At 34.6% G+C, this 12,500-nt stretch overlaps 2 protein-coding genes across 7 annotated transcripts in view; both read left to right on the forward strand.

Moving 5' to 3' along the window:
• Positions 1–12,500, forward strand: part of LOC137655717 (rho GTPase-activating protein 18-like) — a 451,738-nt gene that overhangs the window by 128,934 nt on the left and 310,304 nt on the right. The gene's annotated exons all lie outside the window — the stretch shown is intronic.
• On the forward strand, positions 1,921–4,632 carry LOC137655239 (uncharacterized). Its single transcript, XM_068389124.1, has one exon. It carries the CDS (start codon positions 1,921–1,923, stop codon positions 4,630–4,632), a length of 2,712 nt encoding a protein of 903 aa, XP_068245225.1.

Here is a 12,500-nt window from a genome sequence, read left to right on the forward strand (position 1 = left end):
TAACTTTCGGCATAGTTGAGTGGCAAGGGCATGAACAGTGATGAATTAGTTTGCTTATAATATCTTATTTTAACCGCAATTCAGAAACCAAACATGGGAATAATGTTGGGTCGTGTGGGTTGACTCAGGTACTTTAAACATTAATTTTTTTTTCTCATGTGATAAGACGTTTGATAAAGTAGACATCTCATTGCCATAATCTATGTTATTTTGAATAAGATGCGGAAGAAGGGTTGTGTTCGGCTCTGAGAGAACGATAGCCTAGCCACTTGAAAATATTAAGCATGCAGTATTTTTTCTATGCCGCAGCATAAAAAGACAGGGTCTGTTTTATATTTGAATTGCTCTCCCATATGATACCTATCATTAATTTCAGTTGTAATCTGTTTTCTAAGGCAAATGACTGTTTCCCAGTATCAACAAACAGTTTTCCCAACAGGGGATTTTGAAACCCCTGGAAAAGGTTAAGAGATGAGTGTCCTTTCAGATGCCGCAATTCTATTTTATGATGGAAAGACCAAGGAGGTTATAGCCCTCGTAGGGAAAGGCTGAAAAAAGCAAAGCTCTTCTAGGTTTAAAGAGAGAGGAAAATATTACCTGATTAATGATTTCATCCAATATAATTAGGGAAACTCCGTCATATTCCTGATTTAAAAAATAAAACATGTAACAAACACTATGTGTATGTATATATATATATATATATATATATAGATAGATAGATAGATAGATAGATAGATTATATGTATATATATATTATATGTATATATATATATATATATTATATGTATATATATATATATATATATATATAAATGTGTAGTTATATAGAGGATGAGAGAGAGAGAGAGAGAGAGAGAGAGAGAGAGAGAGAGAGAGAGAGAGAGAGAGAGAGAGAGAGAGTGTGTAATTATGCATGTGTTTAAACACAGTCTATCCTGCTTAGTATTGTCGATTTTGTCTTACCTGGTTAGTATTAAAGAGTTACATCTCTCTTATACACACAAACGTTAAGTATCAGAAAATTACTTGACGTTCATCTGTGTGGGTATTAGGACGATGCCCGCCTTCGCTACCCGTAGGCATATTAACGTCTTAGGGGCAACCTTAGTGGCCGCTTGAATAACGGAACAGCCTACCCAAAGATGACAGGTTCTCTGTCAGACATTCTCTTCGGCATTTTTTGTTAGTAGATGGGATTTGTCGGTATGGGCAGGACTTGGCGTTGATGGGTATTGGGCAATGTCAGGCGGTGGACGTAGTTTTAGGGTTATCTGAAGAAATTTCCAAGGAGTTCTAGACCTTTTTATGCGAAGGTCGATTGGACTGGAATCTTAATGCTCTTATCAGGCCCAGTACTGAGGAACCTGGCTAAGATTGCCCATCTCCTTAGAACAGAAGGCGTGGAATGCGGTGGCTTGTTTGGTGTTACATTTTGCCTGAGGGGGGAGGGGTTTGGATGTTTTTCAAACTGCCTATTACTTCGATATGAAACTTATACCAGTATGAAAAGGCTGGCTTCGTAGATTCAAATAATGGCCTGTGCAAATTTGATAACTCCATTAAGTACTATTTTTTTCATTCTAAAACTTGAGTTAGGGAAAGTTTGTTCATGAGAATGGTTTTATCAAGACTGATTCATGAGGCGAGGTACCATTTAGCCCCTTTTTTGTTTGATATGTATTTTTCTCTTTAATTGAAGACAGCATCAGAAAAAGTATGAATGTTTGGCATGATGGCAATGAAGCCAAAAGCAGTGACCAGTATAATGAGGATCTTATAAAAAGGCTAGAAGAGGAAGTGCTAGAGCGCACACATCAGCAGAGAAGAGAACCACAAAAGCCACTAACAAGCTAGTATAATGCAGATGATGCAGTGAAGAGAATAAACAGGCAGTATAGCAAAGCAAAGAAGAAGTGGATGAATAAACCCAGCCCAGAAAACCTAACAATATATAGAAGACTAGAAAAACAAGTGCAAGATGTTAAAAAGAACTCAAGAGAGAAGTACTGGATTAAGTTTATGCAAGGCATCAATGAAAAAACACCTCCTTGTGAGGTCGCAAGGCGAGTGAGGATAGCCCAAGGGAAGACAAACAGAGAACCACTCCATCCGAATCCAAGAGAAAGAGCAAATGAACTTATGACAAAGTGGGCATCTGATGCAAGCAATGATTCATTACCTATCAAGGTTAGAATGGCTGTTGAGAAAAGGATAAGGAAGAAAATAAAGAAGTTAAGAGAAGCGCTTAAGAAGATAGGGAAGTGTGATGACAAACCCTTCACAGAACAAGAGCTGCAGGAAACTTTAAGGAGTGGGAAGTCTACTGCACCCGGATTAGATGGGATTACATATAATGCTATCAGGTTCCTCACAACAGTGAGTGGAAATCCAGTTCTGAAACTCTACAACATGATATGGTCTGGGCAGCCCATACCCAAAGCATGGAAGAAGTCCCTCATAATACCAGTACCAAAACCAGGAAAGCCAGGTGAATTTCGACCCATTTCATTAACATCATGTCTGTGCAAGGTATTTGAAAGAATGTTACTAAACAGGCTTAATTTCTTTATTAGGAAAAAGCTGTCAAAGAATTTCTATGGCTACATACCTGGGAGGAGCACACACCACTGTATTCATAGAGTAAGTGCAGCCTTAGGGTTAAAATACACAGTGTTCATAGATTTAAAGGGGGCCTTTGATAGGGCTAGCCATATAATTATTTTGACTGAGCTAGCAGAAATGATAGAAGGAAGACTCCTACAGCTTATAATGGACTACCTAACAGATAGAGTCAGTTGTGTCTACTTTGAAGGCGTACAATCAAGATGGGAAAAAATGGAATTGGGTACCCCTCAGGGAGGTGTTCTATCACCTACTCTTTTTAATATTCTAATGAATGTACTTGGGAAAATTAATATACCAGGAATCATAATAACCATATATGCAGATGACATAGTGGTACAAGCTAGCACAGATAAGAGAATAAAAAGGGCAATTAGGGCTTGCACATCATTATGTAACAGCATAGGATTAGTCATATCACCTGAAAAAACAAAGATGATAGCAAGGGGCACACGCAACCCCCTGATACTGCACATACAAGGGCAAAGAATAGAGAAGGTAGCCCAATACAAGTACATGGGTGTCATACTCAGTAACAGGTGTCATAAATTGTATGAAGTTAAGAGAATAGTTCAGGCTTCAGCAATGAGATTGCGCCTTCTTTGGAAAGTAGCATGTGGCTCTGAGGGTGCAAGTGTACCAATGGTAAAGCAACTCTATACATCTATGATAAGATCAATCATTGATTACAGTAGTAGCATGTTGCTGCCACTGAGGAAGAGCTATATTGGTATCCTAGAAATCATCCAGAACAAGGCTGCAAGAAGTATACTAGGGGCACCTAAAAGTGTCAGGCAAGAAATATTAAGGAATGAGGCATGTCTGAAGCCAATACATCATAGATTAGCAACAACAGCGATCATCCAGTTGTATAGGTCTATCATGACAGATGACGATGGATTAACGAGAGATACTCTAATTCACAGCTACCCTAAAAGACTAAAGAATGGTTGGGTTACTGCAGCAAGAAAACTAATAGAGGCCTTTAGCATGAAAGAATATCTAGACGTAACCAAGATAGATGTAAAAAGCATTCCACCATGGAGTATACCAGAGACTGAGATACTGCTTTCATCTTTAAAAGGGAAAAAGGAAGAAATGAATCCTGCATTGTTGAAGAATGAATATTTTCAGAGGCTGGACAGTATTCCAGGGGAACGAGTTCATTATTACACAGATGGGTCACTTCTGGAAGATGGGAGAGCAGGGAGCGCAGTAACTGTGTATCAGAATGGAGCAGAGGTACACTCTCTGTCCCTACGATCGACATATGGATGCTCCGTACTACAGTCAGAACTGCTGGGTATTACGGCTGCACTAAGCATTATAAAAAGGAATAGGGACAATGCCATAATAGCAACAGACAGCCTGAGTGCCCTGCAATCTCTAACACCAAGAAAAGCTGAAGCAAACACCATAGTGAGAAGAGCTATAGACCTGCTGTCACAAATCAAACAAGCAGGCAGAATGGTTGCATTTATATGGGTGCCCTCACATATTGGAATCAGAGGCAATGAGAGAGCTGATGAGCTCGCTAAAGAAGGCGCAAGGAAGGAGAGAGTAGACTACAAACTGACACCATCCCTGAATATGTTGAAGGACTCTGTTGGAATGGAAATAATGAATAGTTACAATGAGAGAATAGAGATGCTCAAAGAAACACACACATCAATAAGAAAATATCTTGAAATTACTGAAGGAAAACCACCTGATTACAAACTCCTTGGACTAGAGAGCAGAAGAGAACAAACAACGTATAGCAGACTTAGGATGCAGAATCGATACCTATGGGAGGTGCTGCCAGCTGCCAGTCCATCAGACACATGCTGCAGACTATGTGGTGGGCTAAGGAAGCACACTCTCAGTCATTATCTCATGGAATGTGAAGAAATTACTTATTACAGGCCACGGGGACTGAGTGGGGTTGACCTGCTCAAGCATTTTCTGCAACCTGGTGTGCTGAAAAATGTTGTTGCTACTCATCCTAAATTTGCTTGCTCCAGATAATCAACAGACTTGTATATACTATAATATGTACATAAATTGTAGTACATCTCATTTTGCAGCTACCTAGTAACATTATAAAACCTGTTGTATTTAATTTTTATTTTAATAACACTTTCAAAAAAATTTATGTGTTAACCTCATCTAAACGTAATTCTTTCAGCTAAATAAGTATTTATATATTGTACAGTAACCAAAATGTAATACATCCTATCCTGCAGTCACCAGTTAGGATTAGAATTGTTTCTAATCTATTTATAACGTTTATATAAAGTCTCATATGTTGCCCTCATGTAATGTCATTCTTTCAGTAACAAAATTATGTTAGAATATTGTGCATAAACTTAATTGTGTAAATCAGTAAGAAATTCCTCATTATATACACTACAATAATAACACATGTTACTAGCAACTATGTACCTAGACAGAAACCTGATAAAATGCATATTTCGTATAGTTTACATTCAAATCATTACTTATTGAACAGTATATATTAGAATTCCATATTATATAGTACTTATGACAAAATTTGCAATCTTTCAATGGGCAATTCCTACTTATCATGTATTTCATTTATATGATTGACTGTAAGTATTTGAAATTTGTAATACTACCTGAGTACCATATCAGCCCTGATGAATGACATTTGTCTAGTAATCAATAGGGTGGAAAAGGTATGTAAAATGTCACAGCCAATGCCATCCATCCAAAAGGGCTCACCCCTACACGCATACCGCGTCCGGGTTACCTGTTGTGCCGTACTTTGTAAACTTTGTATTTTGCACAATAAATTGTTTCTCTCTTTAATTGTGTTCCAATTGTGCCCCTCTATTTGAAAAGCATACAAGCTCATTTTTGAAGGATTGGACTTCAGATCTAACATGGCTTTCAGGTTAAGGGGTTGCTGCTTCACTTTTTAAGTATATATATATATATATATATATATGTATGTATATATATACAGTATATATATATATATATATATATATATATATATATATATATATATATATACAGTATATATATATATATATATATATATATATATATATATATATATATATGTGTGTGTGTGTGTGTATATATATATATGTATATATATATATATATGTATATATAATCTTGTTTTATATAAAAATTTTGGATATCTTCAATACTGCTGAAGCAGAAAAAATTCGATACGTATCCGAATGCTTAATTTTTTATATCAGTTGTGGAGTTGTTGTTGTGCCCCCGTGTTCTTTGTTTAAACGTTTTTAATATAACAAAACCTCTTTGGCAATTTAAAAAAAAATTTTGTTTCTCTATTTATTTTCAATAAGAGCCAACATTTATACATTATTTTAATATACAATTCGTTCACTCAGTATGTTTGTAGAGTTTTACTGGAAAGGAAAGTTCTAGTTTTAGAAAATTAGATAGCCAACAGTGTATTCCCTTAACCATCAGCTACCTGTATTGATTTTCCCACAGGTGTACTGTAGGCCTACTCTGCTCAACCTGAGGATTACAGGACATTTCACCTCTCGAGAAAAAGAATTTACTTGCCCCTTTATCAATCTTAAGATTTCAGGGGTCTCTCTCTCTCTCTCTCTCTCTCTCTCTCTCTCTCTCTCTCTCTCTCTCTCTCTCTCTCTCTCTATATATATATATATATATATATATATATATATATATATATATACACATACATACATACATACATATACCAAGGCACTTCCCCCAATTTTGGGGGGTAGCCGACATCAACAAATGAAACAAAACAAAAAGGGGACCTCTACTCTACGTTCCTCCCAGCCTGACAAGGGACTCAACCGAGTTCAGCTGGTACTGCTAGGGCCGCAGGGGCATAAAAACAATTAGAATAGCGCCAACGTTATCCATGCGTGTCGTAAGAGGCTACTAAAAGGGACGGGACGAGGGGGCTGGGAACCCCCTCTCCTGTATATAATCCTGCGAGACGTCATATATATATATATATATATATATATATATATATATATTATATATATATATACAATATATATATATATACATATATATATACATATATATATATGTATATATATATATATATATATATATATATATTTACACTCACACATATAACAAAATCAACAACAACAACAATAGTAGTTGTTTTATAGTGCGCTGCTGGACAAAGGCCTCGGACATATAATTCATGTCTGGGGGCTTCGCCAATTTTCATCACCACTCTGGCCACTGCGAATTAGTGATGGTGGGAGGCTTTAGTCTGATCGCTGATTGCATACCAACCTAATATGGATGGCCCTGACTATTACATCTTTATTGATTATGACAATACACAAACTCTGCCACCACGTTGAGGTATCCTCACCCGTAAAGCTAGTAATTCTCTCTCTCTCTCTCTCTCTCTCTCTCTCTCTCTCTCTCTCTCTCTCTCTCTCTCTCTCTATATATATATATATATATATATATATATATATATATATATATATATATATATATATATATATATATATATATATATGCATATATATATATATATATATATATTTATATATGTATGTGTGTGTTTGTGTTTTCTCTTTACACCTCTTTCTCCTTCAGAATGAGAGACACCGTGAAGGAGTAACTTTCTTGTTATAAATTTCTCTACTAATAAGTCAGCCCCATCCCTTGTTTCTTGGGCTCACCTAACGGTGACAATATTCATGTACAATAGGGTCGACTTGTGACAACATTCATGTACAATAGTGGCGACCTGGAACCAAAGGCCTTGCAAACGCAAGCCTCATATTCTACCTGAATGTTTGTTGTTATACTTTGGATTCAAACTGGACTGTTTATGTGACGGTTTGTGTTGTGGTCAGCAAAGAAAAGAATCAACCGAAATGATAATCCTTTGTTTTTTTTTTTTCTTTTGCCCTCTATATCAGTTCGAAAATTCTCATTACATATTTTTCATTAATATTACCATGGCTGAATTTTTTTTATTAGTGATTTTATTCGATTTTATTATTTTCTCTCAAGTATTTAGTTTCAAAGTGAGTGAAAATGTAATGATATGACCTTCAAATTTAAATTGTTGGATTATGGATACTCTGCGTTAACTTTTTATTCCCTTTTACAAATGAATTATTATTATTATTATTATTATTATTATTATTATTATTATGCAGAATGCCAATTTATATATATCTTGTCTTGATGCGTTGAGCTTGACAGCAGCTGGTTATGTAGGGCACCAGATAGACAACGAAGAACAGATCTGTTCGTCGGACCCACCATCTGCAGAAGGAACGCTTGTTACGGAAACCACAATGGCATCAGCTGCTTCATTTGAAAGAAGGGAGAAGCATTGTCTCTTCTCCCTCGCACTACCATTCTTCCCTGTACCCTCCCCCTCTAAGCCCATCAGACTAAACAGACATCAGGCACGGTGTTGTTTTCGTTATGGCTGTCTTCAGACATCTCTTGGTACCGGTTTGAACAATCACGTTGGTTTAGGAATTGGTTTGAGGTCGTTGTTCTATTGTGTATTATACGGTTATGATTGCTCATGACTAAGAATTTAATAGTGATTATCATCGTACCAAAACTTTCGCCAGCAAAATCCTTTACTTTTGAACTTCGGCGTTGGGATCTTTTCCAGCATCTCCCAGTCGTCATCATTATCATCATAGACGTCATCGTCATCCTATTTCACATGACGTTTACAATACGTTCAAAATATTGATAGTCACAAAACGTGAAAGAAATCTATGAGATTGGATCAGTTTTAAGATTTATTCATGGTAAAAAGAAATGGTGGATTATCATGCATTACACTTGATAAGATTAAAATTGAACTCAATAGGAATATCGTGTTTTCTTTTTTTAATCATGATGACTGCACTATCAAGAAGATGGTTCATGTGTACACACTCATACATTATCTCTCCTATATAATAAAGAACAAGTGTCTGGTTATATGTATATATATATATATATATATATATATATATATATATATATGTGTGTGTGTGTGTGTGTGTGTGTGTGTATGTATGGCGAGAGGAGGTGCATGTTCGTTTATCTAACTAATTTAGCCACCATTATTATTATTGTTGTTGTTGTTGTTGTTGTTGTTATTATTACTAGCCAAGATATAACCCTTGGAAAAGCAGGATGCTCTAAGTCCAAGGGGTCCAACCGGAAAAAATAGCCCAGTGAGGAAAGGAAATAAGGAAATAAATAAACTATATGAGAAGAAATGAACAATTGAAATGGAATATCTTAAAAACATTAAATTAGATCTTTCATATATAGACTATAAAAAGAGACTATGTCAGCTTGTTCAACATAAAACATTGTTGACAGGTAGCGTACACTAGTGTAAATGTAAGATATATATATATATATATATATATATATGAGAGAGAGAGAGAGAGAGAGAGAGAGAGAGAGAGAGAGAGAGAGAGATCATATAATATAGATATTTATTGGTTACTTATTGGTTAAGATTGTTTTCTTTTTAAAAATATAGTTTCATAACAGGCTTGGACCTGGATTAACCTTACTCGATCTGAGTCGTAAGGAGTGAATTGATCCTTAATATCGGTAGCATTGGGATCATTTTACCTTGTAAGGAAGGTGAAAGGTTTTGTCTGTATTTCCTGTCATGTTGTGGTAAATCCTCTTGCAATTTCCTATTAATTTTTTGGTTTTGTGCAAGATGGGTGACAGTATCTTTACCCTGAGGGTTGGCCGTGTGTTTTCATGTTTAGCGTTGCACGAGTGGTGGTCGCTGTTATTCTCATTGTTGGTCTAATTGCTGTAAAATAGGCTCTTGTGACAACATTTGTATTTCTGTTTGTTAGGTATTATATTTCAATTTCTCAACGTGGTTAGTCTCAATACTGTAGTGCGGTGTTTTATTATTATTATTATTATTATTATTATTATTATTATTATTATTATTATTATTACTACTACTACTACTACTATTATTGTAGAAAGAGATAACTGTAACATTACTCTCTCGATAACTTTTGTACTTTTGGAGGAGAAACTTCCCAGTCGCTCGTTTTCCATGTTTTACTTATTTTTTTGGTAAATAGTAAAAATAAGACTTCTAACGACTCTTCTACACAAGGCAAGTTGATGGCATTTTGCCAAAATTTGCTCTTTTTATATTTTTAGCATAACGAAAACACCCTGCCAAACAAACAAGCAAGAACAAACATGCAGGCACGCACGTGCGTACTCTCACACACACACACACACACACACACACATATTATATATATATATATATATATATATATATATACACGCACACGTGTGTGTGTGTGTGTGAGTACGTGCGTGTATAATTTATTAATTATTGAATCCTATTTTACAGACTTTGAGAGTTCTGTAGACATTTCTCTTACTTTTGGTGTCAGCGACCTTTTTAGTTATATCGCCAGAATCCTAAAATCTCTCTCTCTCTCTCTCTCTCTCTCTCTCTCTCTCTCTCTCTCTCTCTCTCTCTCTCTCTTAATGGACCTGTTGCTTTTTCTGGCCATGTTGAAAGAGAGCTATTTCTCCAACCGCAAATGCAGCCGTGTGTTTTGTACTTGCACGTTTCTCCTCTCTTTGTAATACCTATTTGGTCTCATTCCGTAATTTGTTATGTTGACAGTGTATGAATAGTATAGCTTAATTATTATTTGTTAATTTTTTTTTTGAATGTTGGACATTTAGAGAAAATCTCTCTTATCAACTTCATCAACAACGTCATCCATATTCCACGAATTTATAACCACAAGCTTTCTTCCCAACTCCAATCTTATCTCGCCCTTAGTTAGGCTGATAAGACTAATGCTTACTTTAACACAGTAGATTATTAGGTCTGTTTTTAAGTTAATTTCCACTGTACAGTGTGAAGGATGGTATTATTATTATTATTATTATTATTATTATTATTATTATTATTATTATTATTATTATTATTATTTTCATCTGCTATTTATATATTTGTTTGGAATAATTTTTCTTGCTTTTCACGCTCACATGGTTTCCTTTCGTATGTTAGTGTTTAATTCCTTTTCGCTTTAATTCACTTATGTAACGTTGTGAGTCATTTAAGAAAAACAGAAAGATTTGATCTGTTATTAAACAGACACACTATTTCAAAGTTTAATCTGGTATTAAACTGACCCACTAATTCATTGTTTAATCTGATATTAAACTAAGCCACTAATTCAATGTTTAATCTGGTATTAAACGGACCTACTATTTCAATGTTTAATCTGGTATTAAACTGACCCACTAATTCAATGTTTAATCTGGTATTAAACGGACCCACTATTTCAATGTTTAATCTGGTATTAAACTGACCCACTAATTCAATGTTTAATGTTGTATTAAACTGACCCACTAAATTCAATGTTTAAAGTGGTATTAAACTGACCCACTAATTTAATGTTTAATGTGGTTTGAAACTGACCCACTAATTCAATGTTTAATCTGGTATTAAACGGACCCACTATTTCAATGTTTAATCTGGTATTAAACTGACCCACTAATTCAATGTTTAATGTTGTATTAAACTGACCCACTAAATTCAATGTTTAAAGTGGTATTAAACTGACCCACTAATTTAATGTTTAATGTGGTTTTAAACTGACCCACTAATTCAATGTTTAATCTGGTATTAAACTGACCCACTAATTCAATGTTTAAAGTGGTATTAAACCGACTCGCTAATTCAATGTTCAATCTGGTTTTAAACTGACCCACTAATTCAATGTTTCATGTTGTATTAAACTGACCCACTAATTCAATGTTTAAAGTGGTATTAAACTGACTCACTAATTCAATGTTCAATCTGGTAATAAACTTACCCACTAACTGAATGTTTAATGTTGTATTAGACTGACCCTCTAATTCAATATTTAAAGTGGTATTAAACTGACCCACTAATTAAATGTTTAATCTGGTATTAAACTGATCCACTAAGTCAATGTTTAATGTTGTATTAAACTGACCCACTAATTCAGTGTTTAATGTTGTATTAAACTGACCCAGTACTTCAATGTTTAAAGTGGTATTAAACTGACCCACTAATTAAATGTTTAATCTGGTATTAAACTGACCCACTAATTCATGTTTAATGTTTTATTAAACAGACCCACTAAATTCAATGTTTAAACTGGTATTAAATTGACCCACTATTTCAATGTTTAATGTGGTTTTAAACTGACCCACTAATTCAGTGTTTAATCTGGTATTAAACTGACCCACTAATTCAATGTTTAAAGTGGTATTAAACTGACTCACTAATTCAATGTTCAATCTGGTATTAAACTGACCCACTAATTCAATGTTTAATGTTGTATTAAACTGACCCACCAATTCAATGTTTAAAGTGGTATTAAACTGACTCACTAATTCAATGTTCAGTCTGGTATTAAGCTTACCCACTAATCCAATGTTTAATGTTGTATTAAACTGACCCACTAATTCAATGTTTAAAGTGATATTAAACTGACCCAATGATTCAATGTTTAATCTGGTATTAAACTAACCCACTAATTCAATGTTTAATGTTATATTAAACTGACCCACTAATTCAGTGTTTAATGTTTATTAAACTGACCCACTAATTCAATGTTTAAAGTGGTATTAAACTGACCCACTAATTAAATGTTTAATCTGGTATATAAACTGACCCACTAATTCAATGTTTAATCTGGTATTAAACTGACCCACTAATTCAATGTTTAATGTTGTATTAAACTGTTCCACTATTTCAATGTTTAAAGTGGTATTAAACTGACCCACTAATTCAATGTTTGATGTGGTACTAAAGTGACTCACTAATTCATTGTTTAATCTGGGATTAAACTTAAATTACCCAT

The sequence above is a fragment of the Palaemon carinicauda genome, chromosome 16 (assembly GCF_036898095.1).
Source record: "Palaemon carinicauda isolate YSFRI2023 chromosome 16, ASM3689809v2, whole genome shotgun sequence".
Taxonomy (NCBI): domain Eukaryota; kingdom Metazoa; phylum Arthropoda; class Malacostraca; order Decapoda; family Palaemonidae; genus Palaemon; species Palaemon carinicauda.

What these genes read in the sequence shown, in the direction of transcription:
- LOC137655239 (XM_068389124.1), top strand. Translation starts at nt 1,921, where the DNA reads ATGAATAAACCCAGCCCAGAAAACCTAACAATATATAGAAGACTAGAA.